Source organism: Ambystoma mexicanum, chromosome 8 (assembly GCF_040938575.1).
Source record: "Ambystoma mexicanum isolate Mex_15411 chromosome 8, UKY_AmexF1_1, whole genome shotgun sequence".
Classification (NCBI taxonomy): Eukaryota; Metazoa; Chordata; class Amphibia; order Caudata; family Ambystomatidae; genus Ambystoma; species Ambystoma mexicanum.
In genome coordinates this window covers 946,046,659-946,073,227 of record NC_090929.1, presented here as the reverse complement: position 1 = coordinate 946,073,227, position 26,569 = coordinate 946,046,659, and the positions used below count along the sequence as shown (strand labels likewise).

The 26,569-nt window shown below is 47.4% G+C and overlaps 1 protein-coding gene across 3 annotated transcripts in view; it reads left to right on the top strand.

The window, feature by feature from the left end:
• Nucleotides 1–26,569, top strand: part of TRIM62 (tripartite motif containing 62) — a 354,686-nt gene that overhangs the window by 288,052 nt on the left and 40,065 nt on the right. For all 3 annotated transcript variants that reach the window (XM_069610838.1, XM_069610837.1, XM_069610836.1), the window contains one exon: nt 9,504–9,760. In XM_069610838.1, the coding sequence (XP_069466939.1) occupies nt 9,504–9,760 (257 nt within the window). The remainder of the gene's footprint in view (nt 1–9,503; nt 9,761–26,569) is intronic.

Below are 26,569 nucleotides of genomic sequence, written 5' to 3'. Positions count from 1 at the left end.
TTCAGCTACATAGGATACAGCACTATGACTACATTTAAGCGCGAGACCCTCCACCCATATATCTCAATAGCGCTATATCCCAAATACCATGCGGACCCTGCGGGCCTTTTGTACCCTTAGAGAGGTGCTGGACTATGCCCTATAGACCATGCGGTGCCCTTAATCCATAAAATTCACAATACACCAGTAAATTAATTGATTACGGGACGGAGTATGAGATCACGTGTTCAATCCAACTTTGAAGGGTTGACGTAGTCCTTGATTTTCAAAATACAATGTCATTCGATTTATGAAAGGTGTAGCAGCTAATAGATTGCATTAGACTACATCACCTATGATCCCTTGGGAGAAATTGGTAGATAGCCTAGGGCTTTAAATATAGGGACACTGGCATATATCTATTCCACTCACTGCCCGGCCGCGAGAGACTCAGCTAATTAAGAATAAAATTTAATTTGTAAAAAATGAGTAAAGGGAAACGCTACAACTCCCATGACCCACCAGGGCATTTCAGTAGTCCACTCCTAGAAACGCGATCACGTGACCGCGACGCCGCAGTATAAACAAACAGCCATCCAAGATGGCGCTAATAACGAGATACGAGACGCGGTGTCCACAGAAGAAACTACCAAGGTGAGCATAATGAAAAATGTGAGAATTCAGTGTATCTGCAGCACACCGAGCTTGCCTCCCTTAAATTCTCAAAATGTAAAAGGACCGCGCTTGAATGCCTATTTATGGCAGGACTTTAGATACATGGACCAACGGGGGCTAGACTAACGACCCCGATATCTAATTTTAATTGTGTCCTGCCACCGCACCGCGATACAATTGTTGTATTGAGAGGGGTATCGGTGCCCACACGTTCTTTCACTAGAAAACGTACAGAGACATACAGATGGCAAACCTAATAGGGACTCTGTTGTCTCTCTACAGGATGCACTCCATCCGTAGAGGAATCGATCCTGTTCCTTCACGCATACAAGATCAACAGTGAAGACAGGTGAATATGCTAACGAGGTCTTGTTTTGAGCCCTGTTTTGTTGCATGCCTCTTCCCTATGGGGCAAAACCCAAAGAATAATGAGAATGGGACACTAGCATATACTATCGATTTATTCACAGATTCCAGAAAAGAGTGAACCATAGGAATCTTGCTGAGCCCAAGAATCACCCATCAAATAGCATGAACATATAGAGAGCTCTGCACCCAATACAGGTAAGAAGCCACTTACCCTTAGAGCATTTGGTAAAATAATTCCACACATGAATAGTAGAAACTCCATGTTAGAAGCACCAAAAGACTGATGACAGTTCCAACTGTCCTTCTTGTCTTTTTTAACCTTATAGGACCTAGGAATTGGTCCAATAAGCCCATTGGACACCCAAAGATATCCTCTAAAGCTTCCAAGATTTGAAGACTGCACGTAGAATACCATAACCACAAGTATTCGCCATGAAGAAAGCGGCCACAAACTAATCCCGCTGAAACCGGTTGACTTGAATTTAAGTAGTACTGGGTTGATAACCCAGACCCCGATACCCCTCATACATAGATGAAAAGGGATCGTATAAGGAAATTATCATAGCTACTTATGTCTAATCAACTTTACGTTGAATAGAGAACTAGCTTTTTAAATACCTTTTGACCATAGTGGTCATTGTAGCATTTGTGATAAGACACACAGACTTGAGGCGGCACCATTAAAGGCCTATATACCGACCCCCAGTATGTGTGCACTTACTTTTAGAACTAAGGAAAGCAGTGAGAGAGGAAAGGGTCAGGACTTCTACATCCCATTTGTAGGCGGCACACCACCACAGACTAGGGCTGGTATTGATTCTGTAAGAGGTTCCTTACACATAGGGCTAACTAAATATCGCTATGGACCCAGCTGTAGGAATAACTTTTAATAAATAGCCTTCTGTCACTGATGTGTTATAACAAAGAAAGGCAGACCTGTGACTGAACTTTGATGTAAACAGCTGGGAAATCAGTTGTTGCTAAGTAACGGAGTGGTCCGGTGAAAGGAAGTAACCCACTCAAAGGTTTCTGTGGAAGGTACTTTTTTAAAGAGAGAAAGCAAATTAACAGTAAAAGTAAAAGGAAGATGTATTCCTAGAGAAGGGAAGACTGAAAGTAACACAGTGAGTCAAAGTGGTTCTGCAGTGGTCTGACAAATAAGCCACACACATTTGAAAGTCTTCAATATCTGAAAGGGGTCCGAGCCCAACAGATGAAGACCCGAAGTTGGTGTTGAAAATTATGGTGAATAGTCTGAGACAGACAGCGGGAGACCCAAAATGAAATGAGCTTGGGGAAGGGAGCCTCCCACACCCCCTTGCAATTTGTGTTGAACTTTATCGTAGGAGATCTGAGCAAGACCGAGGGATATCTAAAAGAACTGTGTGCTGAAAAGTCCGAGCCCGGCAGAGCAGGATCTTTTGGGAACTTTTTGACAAGACTTTATTTTGGAAGAAGAGTCTCGAGCGTGGAAGACCAGGCAGGCCTCGGGCTACGGCTTTTTTAACTATATATATTGTGTTGAAAACAGAGCCAGAGTGTCATCCTGCCTACAAGGATCGCCTTACTCCGCGAGGCCTAACATGGGAGGAGAGCTGGTTCAACCACATTATCATTTGAACACTGATTTTTCCTTTTGTAGAAATGTTTCCTTTTCACACTTTTTGTACAAGAAATAGGGTAATTTTGATTAGACAGCCTGCACTAGGACTGTGTTACTTATTATTTGAGACTACTCCAATTTAGCTATAGGGCAGAATAGGAGTTTTTCCAATCCCAACCATTTATATAAAGGTTTTACAAATTGTACCCATTGTGTCAGTCTCTGCTTGTGATACCATGCCTCCCCCTAAACTAGAGGATGAGAACAAGACTGAAATCCTCATAGAGCTGAGGGGCATTGAAGGAGAGAGAAGTGTCTTGCAAAGTAGGAAGAGAGTCAGCATGTAGGATGAGAAAGTAGAAGTCTTGGAGGCAAGAATAATCGCGTGAAAGGGAGTTCCCATCACAGGAGGGAAGATTAGTTGGCATGAAGATATTGGCGTAAATGGGCACTGCCTTGGGTCAGGGGGAGAATAAAACCCACCCTCCTAGTTAGCAATGATAAAGAAGTACTGGAAGACCATCTTGATCCAGGTGAGATTACTGAGGCAGGTGAAGGAACAAGATGGCACAACTATTTTGGGGAAGTGGAAGAAGAGACTAGGAACAACCTGGGTGGTATAGGGGCCCAGGAACAACCACAAAAGGAGCAGGGGGTGAAAGGTTAGGGGTACACTTCTCTAATAAACCCCCAAGGTGCACTGACCCCACCCAGAAGGACCAACATGGGTCCCTGTTCTGGCAGGAATCTCCTGAGGAGACCGTAAGCAGATGGACCCATAAAACATTTGTCTGCAGAGAACCATCGGTCTTCAGCTGGGAACCAGCTATAGTCTGAGCTAGGGGTCCGAGGACTGGAAGACCCCACTGGCCCGACACGGGGGAGCGACAGCAACCTTGCGGAGGACCCTTTAATTTGCACTGACATCTTTTATTGGGGCTTGCAGTAACTATTTGAACAATTTTCTTTGCAACAGTCACCTGGCTTAGATTGTTTTGTTTTATTTTTGCAACTTGGTGAGACTGAACATTTCTTTGATGGCCCACTTTGGAGAGAGTTGGAAGAATCCTACCCTTGACATATTTTTTAACATGCCAAAAGAACATAGCAATTTGACCACTCCTTACACAGACACTAGAACAGGCATAATCATGCTTCAGTTAATCAAGCATAGAGGCTTCCCATTACAACTAAAACTGTGCAACCTTGAGCTCCAGGTGGAAAAATGACCAAGTTAGGCTTATTCAAGTCTCCAACTTAGAGTCTGATTGGGTTTGCTCCTGTGTCATATGCGAGGCAAGAGTGTATAAAGCCACAAGCAGTCGTGAAGCATATTTTTGGCAGTGCCCCTAATGCTACATACATTATACTGTAGGTGGCCTCAACTTCAATAAATAATCTCCCCTGATGTGGCTCCCTGCCAGAGACTGTACCTGGACAGTAAAAGGACGGACAATAGCTTGGCAAGACTCCCTCACCATTGGACATTGCCCTGCAGCAGAAGAGGCTTCCATTGTTAATGGCCACTCTCCCATGTTGACCGGAGGACACAGTGTCGTGCTGCAATTTGCTGGTGTGGAATTCGAGGACAGCAGAGGCCCACTATCCATCTGAGCGTGACCTGTGGCGACGTCACTGTGGTGAACTGTTGTTCAGTGGTACCTCCCTGTATGGAAGGGTACTTCCTTGTTCACAACTCATTTTCCATGCATTGGTCGGATAACCTGCTCATGGGTAGCTGCAGCCGACATTTTAGCTACAGCGATTGAGTGCATAGCTCTCTCGACTCCCATAGCATCGCGAATCCCCACCTGTGGCGTGGGCCGTGCCGCTCCCGGAGTGGCTTCACCAGTGCTAAGAGCAGAGTGGGTGCCCCCACCTAATCACTGCATCTACAGGGGAAGCTCTGGGATTAGAAAGGAAGTCTGAGGCTGGTCATCTCTGCTAAATGTCCTATGTCACTTTGCTAACTGGATCCGCACTGGTGGTATGCCACTGCTTACCCCGGCATCAGGGGATTTGCAGAACAGCTTGGTAGAACACGGGCAGAATAATTAGACAACGTAGTACAGGAGCCATGGCAGAGAAATGCATAGAAGACAGCATGGAAGTTACACTACACTGCAGGCAGACAGAGCAGCACTGTTCAGATGGGCGTGGGTAGCAGGAAGGTTGCAACTCTGAGAGGCTGGCCTATAAGGGTAAATTGCAGGAGGGTAAACCTCTTCAGCGAGGCAGTGAGTTCAAATCATTGCCAGTGTTAAGGTAGGCTGCTGTAGGTAGCACCAGAAGCAACAATGGCAACAAAGTCTTTATTGTTTCAGTTGCATTAACAGGATATGCCCCAGATGTTAAATAGCGAGGGAAACATGGGAACATCCACAGATGTGTACCCTCTCTTCAAGCCAGCCTATCGCCAACTGTCACACATTGAACATTCGGCAGCTCACTCACACAGCATAGCACATATAGAACTCTGCTCTCACCTTGCCTATACGCATAGGAGGTAGGGCAGATAGAAAGCACATCTCAACACTCGCACACCACAACCATTCCCATTGCATGATGTCTTTGTGTTACTGACCAGACCCTACTTGGACTCCACAGTGGTGTGGTTTGGACCTGGTTAAGCATTGAAATCTCTGCCCCACGCTTGGAGGCTAGTCTCCGGCATGAAGCACAATAGTAAAGCTCAATCTCCATTCCTTTCCTCCCCTGCTCCATGTTGTGCCATCTCCCTGAATCCCACACATCATCTGAGGCCTATGGCTTTGTTTGCTCTAGTGTTGCCGCAGACTCCCATATGCTCAGGACCTAGTTCAGAAGGAGTTTTTAATTTTGGTGTCATGGACTGTTACCACAAGGTTCCTGAACCTCTGCTAGCACATTTTGCCACCCAGAGTGAAGAAATCTGGCAACATCCTTCAGGCAGGTTGTATGAAGGGGATCCAAGGGATGTAGGGAAGATTTGGTTTCCGCAAACAGCAAGCCACGTAGAGGCTCAATGTAGGTGTATGTTCTGGGGAAAGGTATGCCTCGCCTTTCAACCATTTGCTTATTCTGCTGTGGTAGCTGCCGCAGTCTTGTAAGGCACAATTTCTTTTGCCTCCCCTGTGGGCAAAAAAATGGAAACTAGGTGACTCTTTTGCAAAGTAAAACCTAACAGAATAATTCACCTCCTCCGGCTGGCCACCTCTGCTCTTTTGGTGGCTTGCAACCTCCAACTGTGGAAAGGCATAGTGCTGATGCAAAACAAATGATGATGCACAACCTTGTGTCAACCACCAGTCCCACAATGTGGCAGATCGTGAGACTTCTAATTCTACCCAATGCGGGAGCTTTCTGCCCATCTTTTGTCTCCATTGGAGACTTAATTTCTTAGACCCAGCAACACTCTCTCTTTGGCCCAATTCCGCTCTGTATCCAGCAGACCCATACAGACCTTGGGAGCTGCTGCAAGAGGTATGTTTTATTTTGTCTGCAGCAGTGATTAAGTATTTGTCGTAGCGCTGCAAATCACAGTCCACTGATTTGTGCCATCTTATCAATTATTTGTAAACTTACAATTCCAAACATATACACTTTAAAATCTTGGAAAAAATTATGAACATCATCCGAGTGGCCAGAAAATCTGTCTGCACGCTGTCTGATTTAAAGATAATGGTCCAGCATTTGCTTCCGATTCCTGGACATGTGGACAAATCCCCTAAATTCTTCATAGAATTATGTGATCACTTATTCTTTAAAGTGGCTAAGATTTACTTAATTGTTGGCCATTGGTGGCTCTCTTGACTCCAGGGGATTTTGTTGTGCTAATATACATGGGTCAAGAGGCAGTTTGAGTCTGCTATGGTCCTTTCCCCCAGTTAAGCTTCCCTATCCCTCATGGGATCAGAATGTAGTATTGATGGTTCGAACCCATGGGCCTTTTTACGCTTTGAAATCGACTGACATAGTTTTATTTCTTGGAAAGTACCATTTGTCATGGCAATTTATTTCCTTCATCGTATTAAGAGGTGCAAGCAGTTTCTGCAGGAGTCGCCATTTAATTTTTTTCAAGAGGATAAGGACCAAACCTTCTTTTCTTTCAAAAATGTGTAATTCACAAAGAAATCTATACAGTTTTCTCTTGTAACCCTTCTGAAAATTGAGAATGACTTCTGCGTTCTTTAGATGTTGAAGAGGATGTTTATTCATAATGTAGAGAATAGTTTATATTTAATCTTATATTTTATTTTCCAACCAAAAATAGTTCCCACCCATCTAAGTTTCTGCGTTTTTGAAGGATTCTTCTCGCTGCGGTTTTATGCCTTTTTGTGAGCTGCTTTCAAGCCCTTAAAGTAGTGACATCATTGACGTAGAGGAAGTACAGCCTCTACCAGTATAGCAGCAAAAGACAAAGTAAAGTTTTCTTTTCTTTTACTTCACAGCCAACAATTTCACACAACTACTAATACCACCTCGCCAATAGTAGTAGTGCTCCTGACTAGTAGTAATATTACTGCTACCAGCAGTAGTAAAAATAAAACCACATCTGCTAGAAGTGCAGACTATTAGTAGCAACATCAATATTGCTACCACTGGTAGCAGCTATACAACTACTACATCACTAACACTAATAACAGTATTAGCACTACTAGCAGTAACACTACTACTATGACCACCAATGCCCCTAGGACTACTATTGGTAGCAGAAGTAATAGCAGTAGAACTACTGGTGGTATAGCACTAAATCTGCGTATTATACCACTGCTACGACTGGTATTAGCACCATATATTAGTGGTATTAACCCTATGACCTGCAGTATTACTAGTAGTTCATGTAGTTGTACTACCACTTGTGGTAGTACTGCACCTGGTAGTGCTAGCAATACTGCTGAATGTATTGCTATTGGTAGTATGGAATCTACTACTACGAATATCATTACTACTACCAGCATTATTAGAAGCAGCAATATTGGTGGTACTAATGGCATCCAATTGAGCTTTACCAGTAGAAGTACTAGTAGTATTGTTATTACTATGAATACTTCTAGCAATAGTACAACTGCTATTGAAAATGCTACTCCTAATAGAACTAGTACTGCCGGTAGTACTAATATTCTTATTAATGGTTCTACTACAGGTGTAGCAGTTATTTCTGGTGGTGGTAGTGGTAATACAGTTGGTAGTATTACTACTAAAAGTGGCACTACTATGTATGGTAGTGTTCTGATTGGTGGGGCCTGATTAGTAGGCAATGGACTTGTGGGTATAAAAGAAAATTGAACCTTTTACTCTTTGCCCTTTTCTGCTCTAATGGATCTCCTGTCTGCACTTTCTCTCTGTCACTTCCTCTTATAGAACTTGAAAGCTGCTTACAAAATGGAGGACAACCATTGCAGCCAAATGCATACATAAATATTGAAAACTAAATAGTGTTTTCACTGTGAAATAGGCAGAAGATAAAATCTTAATGGATAGGAGAGGCATATTCTATTTTATTAAAAACTGTATGCCCCCTTTAATAGACCTCCTAAAGCTTTAGAGGACAGCATTTTCTCAAAGATTCCACTCTGCCAATGTAACTATGTCCCATCTCCTCCTTTTTAAAAGTGTTATTTGATATGTCCATCTGGCCTTTCCTCTTCGCTCAAGCAATTCTCCAAAGAGGCAACTTTGTCAACCTTTCTTGTCTTTTGTAGGCATTGTGTGCTGGACCCAAATTCCCTTGCTGGCACCGCCTCTGGACAGTCACTCCACAAGAACATGTTTGATTTAATTTATATGGGTATCTTCCTCCTCCCATGTCCGATATGTTTCATAGTCCTGCATTTGTATGAAGAAGAGGGAGCAAACTGTAGTAGTTGGGAACATTACTCACCATAGTTAACTTCTGTACTCTTAGTCCATAGTATCCTTTCCACCATACAACCCTTCTTCCCTTCCTCATACAAATTGGCCTGATGTGAAACATTCTGTGGAAAAATGACTGAGTTTAGCATCTGTGGTGACCGAATGGTAAGATATTTATGCTTCCATACTTGTGCTTGCGCCTTACGTGCTGTAGTTATTAAATATGTGCCTGCTGTTAGAGGGCCATCCCAACCCATTTCCAGGGATGACCACTCATTTGTATGGAAGGATATGGACTAAAAGTACAGTAGTCCTTCTGCGAGGAATTGCATTTTTTTGCATATAACCACTGGCACCTCTTCACCTCACCCCACCCTCCTCCTTTACACTCTTTACCTCTGGTTGTACCCCGCTGCTCCCAGTGGCCAGAAGAGGAGGCTAAAAGTAGTCATCCTAATCAATGCCCATCTCCATTTATGTTTACCGGTGGTGTGTCAGAGGGAATGGGTACCTCCTACATCCTTCATCTAACCTTCCTCTCGCTACTTGGTAACCAATCTGAGGAATTTATAAAGGGGATGCAAGAGGAGCGTCTGGTAGCAGTGATCACTGGTCTCAATCCTTTCCTTGCGCACTTCACCTTCCAACGCTCAGTGAGTACATTCACTTTCTATTCAACATTACCTGCATAGGTCATATTGGTCGCCAATAGTAATGGCCCCTAAAATGATTATGAAGTGTACTCCTGTACAAGATAAGACTCATAAAATATCTCTTATTGCGCCTGCTATTTCACTCTCATAAAATGTAATTGTTACCTAACTTTGTGAGGTGAACGTATGTTAGACGAGTGCAACAAATCATGCTGTATTGTTAAACTTGATTTGCATTGTATTATTGTGCAGCATTCGGCATCAAGCCATAAAGCGGGCTAAGCTCAGCTGGGCACTGTGCTATATTTTAACGCATGTTTGATTACTGGGTTTAAGTATGGCTATATCTTCTCAACTCCTTAATCTTGCTATTTTCATTGGCTTCACAGACATCTGCAAAGGGCTTGCGATCTACCATTGGTGAGGCATTTGAGCGTCTGCACAGGCTTCTGCGTGAGCGTCAGAAGTCGATGCTGGAGGAGCTGGAGGCAGATACTGCACGAACACTAACCGACATCGAGCAGAAGATGCAACGCTACAGCCACCAGCTGCGTCAGCTGCAGGAGGGTACTCAGATCCTGCAGGAGAAGCTGGCAGAGACGGACCGCCATGCATTCCTGGGAGGCATTGCCTCCTTGTCTGAGAAGTAGGAATCTCGCTAACTCATAATGTTATTTTATATGTGACTTTGTCAAAGTGGCCCAGTGTGACCCTTCATTTCCTCCCCTACTTCCTTCCTCCTATAGGCATTCTTCCAAAAGATCGCCTTCCCTTACTCATTCATGTGGACCCAGAAATCTGTGTTGCTATTCACTCTTTAGACTGGACACATGTTTGCACAGGGGAAAGGGAAAGGGAGAGGCTCTCCTACCCCCCCCCCCGCCCCCCCACACCCCAGCAAAATTAAATCCCACCATCGCAGAAGCTGGTGGTGATAGGGGGTGTGCGTTTGCTTTGGAAGAGGTGGGGCGCAGTACCAAGGGGAGTTTGGTGGGGGTAGGTGAAACCCCAAATGTAACAGAAACCCGTCCTTTTGAGGCTGCTCCCTGAGGGCCAAAAAAGGTGGTCTTTAGGAGGAGTGGCTGCCATTTGGCAGGTTTAAGACCTAGTACTGTATTTTCTTCTCCTCCTCCCTCTTGTGGCTACTGCAGTGTATTCACCATCCATAACCTAATGGGCTGCTACAGACGATCTTTCCCATTACTTATTAGCTGGGACTTAACAGTTAAATTTCCTCCTTTACTGTCTCTCCTCTCAATTTTTACTTGCACCTTCTCTTCTGCGATTCTTTTCCTCTAAGGTTTCCTGAGGAGTTGTAATTCCCTAACTTCTGCAGCTCTGAGTCTCCTCACTTGTTTTTGTATTGTGCTTTCCAGTGACATCCTGCACCCTTTTTCTAGACATTGTCTCCTCTTTTGCTTTCCTACCACATTCCATCCAATTGTTTACTATCGAGTTTCCACTTGAACATTCTTGTTCTGTGCCATTTTCCCATTAGAATCGAGCCCAAGGAAATATGTGAACCCTTCTTCCCTAAACTACTTTCTCTGAAACTGCTCCAGGGAGAACACCTCAATTCTCTCTATCGTTATACCTCTTTAACCATATCAAATATCCCTGTGAGAGTTTCTAACCTTCTTCCTTGTATCTCTTCCCCAAATCTTTCTTCCATTGGCCCATCACATCTAAGCCTGTGGCCTTCTATTCCCTGCATTCCCAAGTGTTTTCCTTGTCCAATTCCCTGCTGTAAGAAATTAATATGTTCTCATTGCCCACCCTCAATTATCAGTAAAATGCACTCTTATGTTTCTCAGGGTCATCATTTTGTTCTACATGCCCCTCCTTCACTTCTATCACTGGAGAAAGTTTAAGCAGTGTGCAATGTTTTACAAATGAATCCATTCATTCTTGCTTCATGATTACAACACAATATTGTACCATTGGTTAACAAACGTTTTTATGGGAAGGTTGAGCAATGGCATACGTAAGAACAAGAAGTTCTGTTCAAACAAGCAGGTTTCATTACTTTACTTTTATAGGTATGTGTTGGAACAAACCTCTATAGGAACTCGGGAAGTCTCTAGAAATGAAAAGACTTGTAAGTTAAAAAAGTGTCAGGAAGAAATTGACATAAACTGAAAGATTCTTCCAGTGTCCACAACCTCCAGTAGTTCCAGAACATAAAATATATCTTAGCCTTATAGGTCCTTGTCCTTCCTGGGACTTCCTAACGTAGAGCACAATGTTCTAAGCTCAAAAGAAAACCCCAAAATGATGCTTAATAAGTCCTTGGACTCCTGGCAAGTCCCTAAACTAAAACGCAAATGGTCCAAGACCTGGTCAACAGTACTGTTCACACATCCTAAACTACAAAACTCATCTCTAGTCTCAAACACAAAAGACAGACGCTTCACTTGAACGCCTTTCCAGGGTGTGCTCATTGTGGCTCCTCTTTGTTTGTTCTGGTTACCCTGTGATCCTGCAGACCTTTCGCAGACACCTTGCTTCTAAGCCTTCTTGTCAGGCTCTACCTTTTACCTACAGCTTGGATTCCCAGCGCCTCTCACTCAGTCATTTATATTATTGCCAACCTCTGGTGTTCCACCAGCCTGGTCTGTTCCAGACCAAAACAACACAGAGGGGCCTTCCTCCAACATGCAGAAAAAAAAAAGAAAATGGATCTGGCCATGCCTTTGCTTTTATTCTTTACTCCAGTGGGTCTCAGAAAACCTCTCTACACAGCCTGAGTTGTTGGCAGGATGATATACAACCTAGGGTTCAGCATACACTCTGGGCAGCTCTGGGTGATCTGGGGTTCAGCTTTCCTTTTTCCGGGGCTGCATTTCTTCCCTTATGTCAGGGCTTGAGTAGCCACCACTTCCTCAAGAAAAGTTACCAGTTTTCGCCAGGAGGCAGTCCCTCTGCAATGGCAAGGAACATGTGCTCACATATCCTTGACATGGATTCTACTACTGATGCTGCAGCCTTTAGTGGGCTTTCCCAGCCCTTCGTACCGGTTGTTAACTTGCTCTCTGTCAGTCCTGCTGATTGGTACGACTTGTTATGGGCATGTCCCCCAATTCAGGATTGGTTTGTAAGTAGGAGATATTTGAATGCCTTTGAGATTCTGTACAGTTGCCGGTTCCCAAGTTCTCCTCACCTGTATGACCAGTGGCTTCATTGGTGACGAGCAGTGTCGAAATAGTCTTGGAAGTTCTCTTGGGTGTTCTCGTTTACTCGTGATGTTCCACAGCTCCGTAGGAGTTTCTGCTCCTGACTGCTTGGGAGCCTGTTTTCCCTCGCTTCAAACGCCTAGTAAGTTGGGGAGCTTTGGTTCCTTTTTTAAACCATAAACTCTGCACAAATATTACTAGTGCAGTGTTTAACATTGAAATTCAGTGATTCTAGTCATGGTTGGGCTTTCCCCTCAACATCTCGCTTCAGAGATTCAGTCTCCAGTATCTGGGCTGTATGGAAGTTAGAGAATGTTAGTGACCTATTGTCAGAGAATTGAGAGTATGGTTTTCATGGTCCCTGATTACATGCTCTAAAACACTGAGGGGGAAATACTGCACCTTGGTCGGGGTGGCAAGCGTATGGGGTCCCACTCCTTCAACCCTCTGAGATGCGCATCGGGTAGTGGCCGGACCAGCCAGTCCATACGGCTTGCCTTCTCACATAGCATGGGGAGTTAATCCTACTTGCCACACTTTTTCTTCCTCTGCAAATGTAACCTTTTAAACTATTAAACCAAACACTCAAATACTATACATGTAAGAGTGAGTAGAGATATGTTGGAAACATCCCCACCAGACAAAGATTTATTCCTCGGTGTACATGAGAATAGAAAAACATGTACTTTTGTGAGTACAGAAGCCAAACGTTTGTGTAACTTTTATATATACTGTGATGAATCACTGAACCCCAGCCTAACGTCTCCTCCCATGTGGCCAGGGGAAGGCAAGCACTACCTGATCCTGACCCTGGGGGTGGTATTCTGAGGGTGGATCAAATGCAAGGAGATGGCCATCAGGGGAGGTGGTAACTCCGATGGGAGAGATATGGTAGTCTTCTCTTGATAATGAAGAAGAAACTATAATTCCAAAGTTTCTTATGGCCTGCTGCCATAATGCAGAACCATTTACTTCTGAAGTTCTAAAATCAATTGCTGTTCAACACTCTCAGCAGAACCAGATTCCTCCTTTACACATACATGAATAACCTCTTTCAAACTTCTTTGACATCTGATGTTAATGATGATTGTAATAGAGGTAAACCAGTACAACTACAGGACCTAAAATACTAATGTCATCCTTGGGACATCAACTCCCAGAATTCTTGAAGTACTGTGAGAAACCTGAAGGTGTCTCACCCGCGAGTCCCCAGAGATCTGTCATCCAGGTGGCCAGGACACGGCCATCGCTATTGGACCCAGTTCCTGGGGGTGGACCAGTGGGGAGGATCATCTAGATCTGGGGTCGTTGGGGAGTGGAAGGGGAACACCGAAGGGTGAGAAGCGGTACCCAACACCTTTTCCCAATCCTACCACATAGAATACTTAGAAGCTCCACCCCCACCCCCGTTTCCGACAAAAGCACTTTCTTGCACAGTGGAAAACATCGGACTAACACCACAGCCGTTTACCTGACATGTCCCAACACAGGCAGAGTCAGGCAATTGACAATACCTACACACACCTTTCCCTTCCCCACAGGGATAAGAGGCGGAGCACGCGAGCACACCTTGAGCAAAGCCAAATGCACGAGGAAGCAGCTATTCCAGGACCGCAGTTCAAACGCAGTAGAAAGGCGGCGAGACCTAAAAGGACGACAAGGAGGAAAATGCCCTTGCTCTTTTCGACCCAGACCCACAAAGCCTCCGTGAAAGGAATCATAAGGCTGGAAACTACAGCTGGCGTGTGGTGTAATAGATGCCAACAGTGCGCGGGGCCCTCCTGCAGTGATAACCAAGGTGGGGAGATGCACTTGCTACCGTGATACCCTCCTTGACTCCAGAGACAGGAACCGCCAAGGAGTTCAGCACAGCCAGTGAGTTTGAGGGAGAACTGATAATAAAACTGGACTGTGTTGAGCGAAGGTTGCAAATGGCAACATGATATGAATTGAAAGAACCCATGAACAAAGAGCTTGGGTGTTGCTGAACTTTTAAAGCCCAGGGAAAGACCAGCTGCACAGTGATCCAGTGCCAAGTGGCCGCTCAATGGAAAGACTGACTGGTCCCCTTTTTTGTTGAAACTGCAAATACCAGGAGGCCCCAGGAGAGCCTGGCGTAAGCAGTCAAAGTGGTCGTACAAGGGTTGAGTAAAACCCCTTGTTCAATCGAAAGTCTTTGACACGTAGTCAAGGGAAAAGCTATGGGAAGTGAATCCTGCAAGGTGTTACAACTAAGTGAACTGTGTTAAACTGGAAAATGTGAAACTGGCTGAGGTATGTCCACAGTGAACGGTTGTTTAAAAAGACATTGAGATTCTTGAATGTTACGAGTGGCTGATACTTTGAACGAAAGGCTGCAGTGAACCCGACTGAGGGAGGCCAATGTTGCAAAAAGGATCGGAGTCCGGTTGAGGGGGATCCACAGGTGAAGGGAAATAACCCGACGGGAAGATTACTGAGAGGAACCTTTTGTTTTGTGTATAGCCCTGTGAGGCAAGAGACTTTGTGTAAAAGAGACTTAGCCACAGAGGGCCTTGATATTTTGGAAACTAACTGTAAGCTCATGTTGGAAAAGCCCAGGATGTGCTGTGCTCGAGAGTCTCGCCTTGTTCCGTGCTAGAAAACGTGGGGAAGGGAGACCCCGGTTATGCCATCCTGACTTTGAACACTTTTTTTTTTCTGGTGAAAATTATCCCACACTATTTTGTAACTTACCGGTAAGGATTGGCAATATTCTTTTTTGAGTAAATGTCCTTTTTATTTGACAAGAGGCCACCAGGACTGCCTTATTTTTATTTGATGGTTGTAGCTTGCTTCCATCTTAGATTTAGGTTTAGATTAGGCGTTTCTCTCACCCCTTCATTCAGTTTAATAAACACCCTTGAACTGTGATCACTTGTGTCTGTCTTTACTGTTTCCACCATGAGTTCCTTACAGTACTGAGACAAAGAATAGGAGCCAAGAGTTAATAAGGATTACCAACATGATCAATGGTAACAAACTGTCCAGTTCTCCAGCATGGGGTCTGGCATGGATTCACATGCTCATGAATATTCCCCGTCGTCAGGCTGGGAATCCTCGGTAAAGAAAAATCAGTATCAGTTTCGTTTCTGATCTGTCTTTCGTAGTAGTAACCAATCACTGATCTCTGCGTCATACTGACCACAGCCAATGACTGCCGTTTCCCTAAGCCCCGCCTCTGGCAGCCATCTTCAGATTTTTACCGCACGTTCAAGTGTTGAGTCCTCGTGCTTAGCTCTCGAGCTTTTGCTGCGTGTTTCGCGCTTTTTCAGGTGAATTTTCACATTTTTTGGTTAATCGAGCCTCAAGCTCCACCGTTTCTACTTCCGTTAACGGGTACCCGTTGCAGGATTTTCCTACGCCCCTCAAGGGTGAAGATTTCGTCGAATCAACCTTTTGGAGGATTCCAGAAGATTTGGGGCCTAGTTCGAAATGGCCCAGGACGCAAGTTCGTCAACCGGACCCAAGCTGTTTCGCAGCTGCCCTGGATGCGGGCTGCAGAATGTGTTTAAGGAGGACGAACATTCGCGATGCCTCTACTGTCTTCATGGGGACAAGACTCATGTAGAGAAGGACTGCCAGTTCTGCGAGAACTTGTCGGAGCGGACCATGAGGGACCATCGATCCCGTCTCGCCAGCTGGTTGGAGAAGGGCTCAACGGGTGAGAAGAAGAAAGGGTCAGAGCGGGCTTCTAAGTCCTGGCGACGAGGGCCCAACACCAGGCCAAGCGCTGCGAGTCCGCTGGCTCCGGGAGCGCCGAAAGGTCGGGCTCTTTGGTCGCCAGGCAGGGCGCACCTTCCCCGGCACCGTCAACCACGAGCCAGCGCTCCGGTTCGGGGAAGAGGAAGTCCGAGACCCCGGGTAAGCTTCGGGAGAAGCCCCGTCCGATCTTGGGAGAGGGGGAGCGAGGCTTCGCCCCTCCCCCTAAGGAGAAGGCCCAGGACGCACCTAATGTGGTGAAGGCCCCTACCCAGCAGGCAAAGGCCTCTATCGAGGCGATCGCGGCGACTCTGGCCAAGCCGGCAGAGACCCCGCCAGTGGAGACTGCCTCCGGGACTAGAGTTTCCCTGCCGCCAAGGTGGGAATCCTCTTTTCAGCCCATCGTCACGGCCTCCATGATGGAAGAAGCGAGGGGGGGCACGGTAGCCTCCTCGAGCTCGGAGTCAGCCTCGGAGGAGGAACTGACCGAGGCCGTGAAGAATCTCGAAGTCCAATTCGAGAAGGTTCGATCCCGTAAGGAAGATCCTCGGGAGGTAACCGAGGAAGACGACGATGGCGAGAAAGAGCAGCCTTCCCTTCCAGCGCAGCCGGAACCTAGGCCTCGGGATAGCTCGGCGGCCATTTTGTTTGCGATCCAGTCCTTATGCTCTGAGATAAGGACGAGATTACCACGGCCCAGGCCGGAGGACCCGCAACCTGGCCCGTCGGGAAGTCCTCAGAACAAACGACAGAGGACCCAACCCTCTCCTCTATTCGCCCCCGTAAGGCCTGCAGTTACCTCCTCATCCTCCCACGAGTCGGGAGATGACGGTGCGGTGGGTTCGACGACGGGCTCTGAGGGCGACGACGGAACGGGTCTCACGTTGCACGGGCCTCTCCGCCCGACGAGATTGGCTCATTCCATGCTATGATCGCCAGGGCGTCCAAATTGTTCCAGCTCTGCCCGGAGGAGCAGAAAAAGGAAGGTTTCCTCTATCAGCGCCGGGAGGCCAAGAGGAAGACTGTCATTGCGGTGCCTCTAATCGATGACATCTGGGAGGAGGGCCTGTCGGTACTCAAGAACCCCTCCACGGCACCAGCCAAACGGGACCGGTACGAGAAGAAGTACCGGGTCCCCGAGACCGCTCCCCTGTGCCTCAGGGCCCAGCTGTCACGCTCACCTGATTCCCACAGAGGCGCAGGTCTGGCTTCGAGTGCTGATGCTTCTTCAACGGTGAAGCACAGGACTCTGAAGATGGAAAGGTAGGGCCCCTCTACTCTGGCTTCTCTGGCTCGCAGGAATATTCCCCTGTGCGTGAAAAGGGAGTATTACCTACTAACGGAACAATGCTCAAGCCTTCCACTCCCTTCCAACCCTCCACGATACCCTTCCACGATTCCCCGTGAAGTCTCACCTTAGGGTCTGGAAGGATGAGTTCTCCATCCTGCTTCTGATGCAGGGGCGCGTTGAAACCCAGTTACTTCACTGGATTGAGGTTTGAAGGAAGTTCAAATAAGCTTGACTATTCAGGTAAGGCGCTGTAAGAGTTCTGTTGCAAGTTCAAAAGTTCAAGCTTAATAATAATGTTCATTGTCTTATTGCAGCAAGTGCTAACGCTTATGTCTTTTTCCCCTTAGGGGCCGGGGTTCGGAATGCCGGAGATATGGCGCCGACCCGAAGTGAAACGTGCAGTTCCAATAAATGACAGGTAAGTTCTGGATGAGCGTTCGGGTAATGTCTTTGCATTCGCACATTCAATGTCTTTGTCTTTTTTCCCCATAGGGGTCGGGGTCCGGAATGCCAGGAAGCGGCAGGACCCGAAATGAAATGGGAATGACCCAACAGGTAAGTCTTAGAAGGAAACTGAGCTTTTCCTATTCCCTTCCTTCTCTCACCTTGTGTTCTTGTCTTTCTCTCTCCAGGCTCTGGGAAGTGGCTGCGGATCCGGATGGTCGCTGCTGAAGATGGAGGTGCCAGGAAAGGTGAGTGAAATGCAGCGCTGCAGCGATCGAAGCGAAATGCTTTTAAAAATGATGTCTTCCCTTTCAGGATCGTCGGTGTGATGTCTCTGTGATACAGCTTTAGCAGGTAAGGTCTTCTTTCTCCCCAATTCTCTCTTATCTCCCCTTGCAGGTGACCCAGGATGCTGACAGGCGTGGCTGAAGTCCAGATGCAGGAGCTGACACGGTGAGCGTCCAGCTGCGAGGAGCAGAACAACGCGAAGCTTGAGTTGCTGATCGGGCGTGGTTTAAATAGCTTTGGAAGTAGTTCCAGGTATGTATCCTTCCACCGATCAGGTATGTATCCTTCCCCGACCACACCCAGGTGGAAATAGTCCCAGAGGTAAAGTAGTTCCATTCAGGCCTCGGGCCTGGATGTAGCAGCATGGTCTGCAATGGGTAAGTGCACATTAAAACACTTGAAAACATGTCTAGCTTTATGAGCCTTTCGCCTAAGGCGCCAGGACAGGGGTCCAACATGAACCTGGCGCCTAAGGCGCCAGGACTGTGTCCAAAGGGCCCCAGCTTGGGCCCACTGGCACTTCCCTGGGGGGAATGATGCCTGCTTCTGGGGTTGCTGGGTCGGACCGGTCTCCTTGGAGGTAGGCATCATGACACCAGCCAATGCCAGACTCGGTCGTCTCGGCGGCGGCGAAGAAGAAAGCGGCGGGGTCAGGAGCCTCAACGTCGAATTCCCCTCCGGACGGCGAGGGTAGGAAGTTGGACGCCATGGGGCGACGGGTCATTTCGTCGGCGGCGACGACGATCAAAGCGGCCAACACCCTGGCGATCGTGGCCCGTTACGACAGGGACCTCTGGTTTAAACTGGCCCCATATTGGACTTCCTACCGGACGACAAGAGGTCCGAGGCCCTGGAAATACTTCAAGAAGGCGAGGTGGCGTCGGACCACGCCATAACGGTGGCAACCGATATTGCTGATTCCGGGTTCCGCCAGCTGGGCAACGGAGTTTGCCTAGGACGACAGGGTTGGCTCCGGGCGACCAACTTCCGTCAGGACGTCCAGACCAGGGTGTTGGACATGCTGTTCGACGGCAGCAACTTGTTCGGGAAGGCGGTGGACAAATCCCTCCAAGCCATGAAGACGGACACGGAGACGGCCCGCGCCCTAGGAGCCCTTCAGCAACGACGGCCCTTTCGGAGCTCAGGAGGCAGACAAGGGGCCTCCAAGGGATCCAGCGGTGGCTCGTCCTACCGCCAGGCGGCACGCTCCTCGTCTCAGGAGGCCTACAGGGGTCGAGGCAAGCAGGGAGCCCCTCGCCGCCGTCGGCAAGATGGCCAGGGCGGCAAGGCCACCACCTCCAAGCAGGACTGAACCAGCCGTGGCCTCGGGCCCCCACCGAAGCACCCCGGTGGGAGGCCGGCTGACGAATTTCGTCGGCGTATGGAAGTCCATCTCCACCGACCGTTTGGTGCTGGATACCCTGGCAAGAGGACACTCTATCGAATTCCTGAAGAAGTGCCCTCACGTTCCACCTGTGGCCAGGAAGGAAAATCACGTCCCGCAACTGCTGTTGGAAGTACGGGCGATGCTCAGGAAAGGAGCCATCGAGCTTGTCCCGAAGAGGCTCCGGGGCGTACTCAAGGTACTTCCTCGTCAGGAAGAAGACGGGCGGCTGGCGCCCCATCCTGGACCTTCGTCGTTTGAACAAATACATCAGGTCACAAAAGTTCAGGATGGTCACCCTCCAGCATGTGCTGGGACAGCTGGAGGAAGGCGACTTTCTATCGTCGTTGGACCTGGAGGATGCATACTTTCACGTTCCTGTCCTCAAAAGTCACCGAAAGTTCCTCAGGTTCGTCATCCAGGGACGCCACTACCAATTCAGAGCACTGCCGTTCGGATTGAAGTCGGCCCCCAGGGTCTTTACTAAGTGGCTAGCACCTGTGGTGGCGCGGCTGCGCCTGCAGGGGATTCACGTCTACCCCTACCTGGACGACTGGCTCATCCGCTCAAGGACAAGGGAACTTGCCGTCGAACACACTGTGAGAACCGTCCAGCTACACAGACCTGGGATTCGGATTAAATTACTCAAAGTCCCACCTGGTGCCGTCGCAGGTGGCCCTGTTTCTGGGAGCGAAGCTCGATACAGTGAGGCGCCTGGCGGCACCGTCGGAAGAACGGACGAAGACCATTCTGGGCAAAGTGCAGCGCCTGTTAGCCACGGACGTGGCCAGGGTGAGGTCCATCAAGTCCCTCCTGGGGATGATGTCCTCTTGCATCTACCTGGTGCGCCTCTGCAGACTACGGATGCGCCCTCTTCAAGAATTTCTCGACGCTCGTTGGATGCAGGCGACTGGCACCTTCGAAGACAAGGTCCCCCTCAACGAGGTGTTCCGGCGGGCGATTCAGTGGTGGGGCGTTCGAGCTCACCTCACTGCGGGCAAGGACTTTCAGACGCCGGTGTACCAGGAGACGGTGACGACGGACGCTTCACTGGAGGGTTTGGGCGCCCACACCGGAGATCTCCACGCAAGAGGCCTCTGGCTCCCGGAGGAGAAGCTCCTGCACATCAACATCCTGGAACTCTGAGCCGTGTTCTGGGCTCTCAAATCGTTCCTCCCGTCGCTCAAGGGCAAGGTGGTGCGGATCTTCACGGACAACACCACGACAATGTTTTACATACAGAAGCAGGGAGGCACCAGATCCCCAGCCCTATCCAAGGAGGCACAGGATCTGTGGCACTGGGCGGTCGCCCAGGGGATGTTACTGGTTCCCTTCCACCTGGCAGGAGAAAGAAACACCATCGCCGACCTGCTCAGCAGGGAGCTGCGCGCGTGTCACGAGTGGGAGCTGCGCCAGGATCAGGTGGATCAACTCTTCCGACTATGGGGCAAACCCCACATCGACCTGTTCGCAACAGCGACCAACTCGAAGTGCCAGAGGTTCGCCAGCAGGTTCCCCCAGCCGAGAAGCATGGGCGATGCGTTCTCGTTCCCCTGGGACGTCCTATACCTGTATGCGTTCCCTCCGTTGCCGTTGCTGCTTTGACTCATCAACCAGCTCAAGAGGTCCCGGTGCAGGATGATCCTCGTCGCACCGGCGTGGCCGAGGCAGATCTGGTTCCCAGACCTTCTGGACTTGGCAACGCCCCCACCCATCAAGCTGTCGGCGGACGCGGATCTTCTCTCCAGAGAAGGAGGCGCCATCTTCCACCACGATCCGGCGTCGCTGAACCTGCAGGCTTGGCTCTTGCAGCGCTAGAGTTTGGAGGGTACGATATATACCGGCCGACTGAGGTTCTTGTAAAGGCCCGGGCGTCCTCGACTCTCAAATTCTACGGTCACAAGTGGAAGAGGTTCTCTATCTGGTGCCGAGCACCTAAGATCAACCCCCTACGGATTACGGCCCCTCAAGTGCTGCCGTACCTGCTATTGCTGGCAAAGGCTGGGCTAGCCCATGCCTCCATTAAGATTCATCTGGCGGCAATCTCCAGATATACCAGAACCACAGGACGGACGTCCCTGTGGTCCCATCGACTGGTAAAAGAGTTTATGAAAGGACTGTTCCGGTCGTTCCCACCGGTGAAGGCCCCGGCCCCGGCGTGGGAACTTAACGTTGTGCTGACCAGGCTCATGGGGCCCCCATTCGAGCCGATGCACTCCGCACCGATGTAGTTTGTGTCGTGGAAGACTGCATTCCTGGTGGCCATTACCTCCGCACGACGAGTGGGAGAGATCCAGGCCCTATCCTGCAAAGCACCGTACTTGACTTTCCATGCCTCGAGGGTGGTACTTAGGACGCACCCCTCCTTTATGCCCAAAGTGCCGTCGGACTTCTATTTTAACGAGCCCCTGGTGTTACCTGTTTTATTCCCGTCGCCGGCCGAGAGGACTTTGCACTCGCTGGATGTGGCTAGAGCTCTGAAGTTCTACGTGGACCGCACGAAGAGTTTTCGGAGGACATCACAGCTGTTTGTGAACTTTGGACCTGTGAATCAAGGGAAGGCTCTCTCGAAGTCTTTCATTTCCAGATGGCTCTCCGGCTGCATCATGCACTGCCACCGGTTGGCTAACCGACCGCTGCCAGGCCGTCCGAGAGCCCATTCGACCAGAGCGATCGCTGCTACTACGGCATTCCTATCTGGTGTGCCCCTGCTGGACATCTGCAGGGCTGCTACGTGGAGGTCGACGCACACCTTCACGAGATTCTACTGCATCGATCGGGATTCCAGGGAGGAGTCCAGGGTCGGCCAAGCATGCTGCGCAACCTGTTCGCTTAAGGCGAGTCTGGTGAGGAGCTAAGAGATGCTTAATGTTGAGTTGTTGTATTGCTTAATGTTGAGCCTTTTGCCACCTCCCGTGGTTGTGCATGTGTGTACTGCTATGTATTCTTATATTCATGAGCATGTGAATCCATGCCAGACCCCATGCTGGAGAAGGAACAAGTTACTTACCTGTAACTGTTGTTCTCTGGCATGGATTCACATGTGAACCCTCCCGCCTACCCGTCTGCGGCTCTTCACTTGGTCATACTGCCTCTTCACGTGCTACCAAATCTGAAGATGGCTGCCAGAGGCGGGGCTTAGGGAGACGGCAGTCATTGGCTGTGGTCAGTATGACGCAGGGATCAGTGATTGGTTACTACTACGAAAGACAGATCAGAAACGAAACTGATACTGATTTTTCTTTACCGAGGATTCCCAGCCTGACGACGGGGAATATTCATGAGCATGTGAATCCATGCCACACCCATGCTGGAGAACAACAGTTACAGGTAAGTAACTTCCTTGTTGTCCCTTTAATTGTCAGCACAGGCCTTTTGACTAGCAGAAAGACCTGCAAGCAAGAGGGTAAGGGCAAGGCCAGGAGTGAGAACGAGGAGGAGGTCTGGCAGAACAGCACCAGGAACGAGTTGGAGAATGAGAAGAAGCTAGGTTGGAGTGCAGAGCGAGCGCATGTGGAAAAAGGAGTCGCTGAGAAGGGCAGGTGTGCTGGAGTGCTCCGGAGTGAAGACCAGGTCCTCCCAGGCTGCATCTCCACTCCAAAGCACTGGAGTGGCGGGAAACCCGAGGAAGGGTAATGGATTCCCGACAGGGACCGCAGAGGTGCTTGCGACCTCAGGCAGGTTGTTTCCACGCTGCTGTGAAGCAAAGCAGTATCCTTGTCGGCGAGGGACCTCAAAACCTGAAAGGGCGTTTGGCTAAACCCAGGAGTCATTCCCAAAGCAGAATTCTGATATTGCCACAATCCACCGGTTGGAGACGTCTAGGAAAACCAGTGAGTTTGCCATTTGGTTTTGGTGACCCCGGGGTGTTCCGACCGGGTGCGTGGACATGAAAGTGACATTTCAGATGTCAATTAAAAGGATATTCTGAAGGGAAAGAAAAAGGGCAGATATTCCAAAGGGAAACAAAAAGGGCAGATATGGTTCAACTTCCCTGACAAGAGAGATCAGTTGGGGAAACCTTGGAACCAGCATTGCCTTAAGGAGAGCGAGAGGGAGAGTTAGATACCTGGCAGGAGAGTACACCAGGGGATCTATAGAAACCAAAGGGATAACAAGAAGTGTTGTTCCAATGAACTTTGTTGAAATTGAACTATTTTGTTTTAGCCATCCTAAAGGCTGCTCATGTTGGAATTGCTTTGTCATTTTAAGGAAAATATCCAAGGAAAAGGCACTTTCATTATCTCTAAAAGGGAACGTTGGTGAAACAGTGTTTACAAATGTCCTTTCCTGAAACAGTTCAGGAGAAGGGAAAGTGAACCTGGAGACGAGGGTTAATTTGTTGAAACTGTATATATGTGATGTTGAAGTGATGATAGAATCTATGATATACCTCTTTTCTTTGTTTGTAGGTTAGTGTGTAGGATAGATGCAATTGGACACAAGGTCAGTTTACTTTGGTTTTGTAGGAAGGGATTTTGTTCCTTTGGTAGGGCAACATCGGCCTTCTTCCAAACCCCTTTTTACTTTGATAAACATGGCAAGTATTGAAAATATTTCAACTTTGTGTCCGACTCTTATTGCTGATCCCTCGCAATGCATAGGGTTGGGAATTATTTTCTTTTTGCTGCTTTCCCTCCATAGACATGTATGGCACCCCCAACTTGTTTGTTTTGTAACTGTTTTGACTTTTGAAAGCTAATGAAGCCTTTTTATTTCATTGGCCTTTCTAAGCTCTTCTTTTGTGGGGGCACTCGTCAGTTCCTATGGCTATCAGTGCAGGAGAACTCTGTTCTCCTTGGTGAAATTGCGAGTTATTTTACACTACACTCTTTAACTTGCAGTGAGGTGCAATACTTTGGGTCCCAACATCTTTGCTTTTCGCAAACTGTCTTTACATCCATGATGAGTCCTAGACTGGTTGGTGGTAGTGGATCTTTTTCTAACAAATTGTCTCGTTCACTTTTGCATTTTACCATTGAATGCCGTTTATACTACCATTTATTCTAAAACGGCTGTAACATAAGATATTCGCCCGTCTGTTGGCCATCTTGTATTTTGGCCCTGTCCTTGCCCTCACAGGGAGGGATTGCCCTATATTGTAAGCCCTTTCCCAGGCAAAGCTTCATCTTTGAACAACAGTTTGTTTGGGTTTGTTTGTCAATTGGTTTAAGTTATGTGTCACTGCTTTGTACATGTTGTACAAAGCAGTGTCACATGACTTAAACCAATTGGCAAACCCAAAAAAACTGTCAAATATTCAAAATAATCTAACCCCACAGGAACAAATAGCACTACAGAACCTCCAAACAAACAAAGATCTTGTAATTAAGGAAGCTGACAAAAGAGGGAACATCATCATAATGAACAGAACTGACTACATCCTGATGGCGAAAAATCACCTAGCTACTCCAAATTGTTATGAAAAAATACCCACAAACCCTACCAAACGGAAAACACAAGATTTGAAACACCTAATAGAAGGTTGGCATCATCAAGGTCTAATCACGGACGATGAAAAATCACATCTTCTTGTTCCAAAACCGTAACACCAACAATTTACTTTATTCCAAAAGTTTACAAAAAATTTGAAAATGTACCAGAAGGAAGGCCAATCTTAAGTGGTATCTGTTGGGCAACTGAACCTCTTGCAGAATACATAGACAATATCCTAAGGCCCAAAGTGTGTCAAGTGAAAGCCTATCTCAAAGACACCACAGCAGCCATCAACATGTTGGAAGAAATACACTGGCAAGACAACTACTTATTGGCAACCTGGGATGTGAAAGTGCTTTACACCTCGATTGGGCACAATCTAGCCCTTGAAACAATGGACTATGTCTTCAAAGACGTATCAGCCTCACACTTTAACTATGTGTGTATGCTAAAAGAAATGCTCATGAGAACATTACCAAATAATATTTTTATGTTTGACAACCAATATCATAAACAAACCAGAGGCGTCACAACAGGCGTAAAATATGCAGCAACCCATGCAAATTTCATGGGAATGTTTGAGGAGCTCTTTATTTATCAATTGGATGCATACAAAAACAAAACAGTAAAATGGACAAGATTCATAGATGATGTGTTAATTATTTGGAACGGAACATCTCATGCATTGGAAGAATTCTTACATCAAGTGAATGACAACCATTATGGACTAGAGCTAATTGGATCTAGTAGTCCAACTGAAATAAATTTCTTAGATCTGACAATTTTCGGATCTAGCAACCAGCTAAAAACCAAAACCTACAGGAAGAAAACGGAAGTAAAATCAACCCTTTTCGCCACAAGCTGTCATCAACCAGTCATCAGAAACATTCCAAAGGGTGAATTCATAAGAGCAAAATGTAACGCCACGGAAACATCTGCTTTCAATGCGGAATGTAAACTGCTAACTTCAAGATTCACTGCCAGAGGGTACCCTCATAAAGCAATTGAAACAGCATGGAAGAAGGCCCGCACAATGGATAGAAAAAACACCCTGACTCAAAAACCCAAAGACAGGAAACAGGATGGAACGGCTCAATTCATCACAACCTATCGTGCCAATAATCATGACATCAAAAAATTACTCAAAAGAAATTGGTATCTTCTAAAACTAGATCACCACATTGGCAAATACATTAAGGATCAACCAACCATAGTCTACAGAAGGGCTAGAACATTGAGAAGTAGCCTAAGCCCTTTGCTATTACCCGAAAAAGATGAAACAACAAGAACTTGGCTACACCAACCAGATACAGGATTCAGAAAATGTGGATTCTGGTCAGTGTATGAGCAGGCAGTGCCTAATATGTATTCAGAGACAAAAATTGAACAAAAACTCAAATTAAAGAACAAATGAACTGCCGTTCCAAGTATGTCATATATGCTATTATTTGCGAATGCAACCTAATATACATCGGGAGCACAATCCGTGAACTGAGAATTCGAATCAGAGTGCATGTCAGCAATTGGAAGTCAAGACAAGAATTTACCTAATACCAGTGCCTAATACCAATGTATTCTGAGACAAAAAAATGAACAAAAACTCAAATTAAAGAACAAATTAACTGCTGTTCCAAGTACGTCATATATGCCATTAAATGCGTATGCAACCTAATATACATCGGGAGTACAATCCGTGAACTGAGAATTCGAATCAGAGCG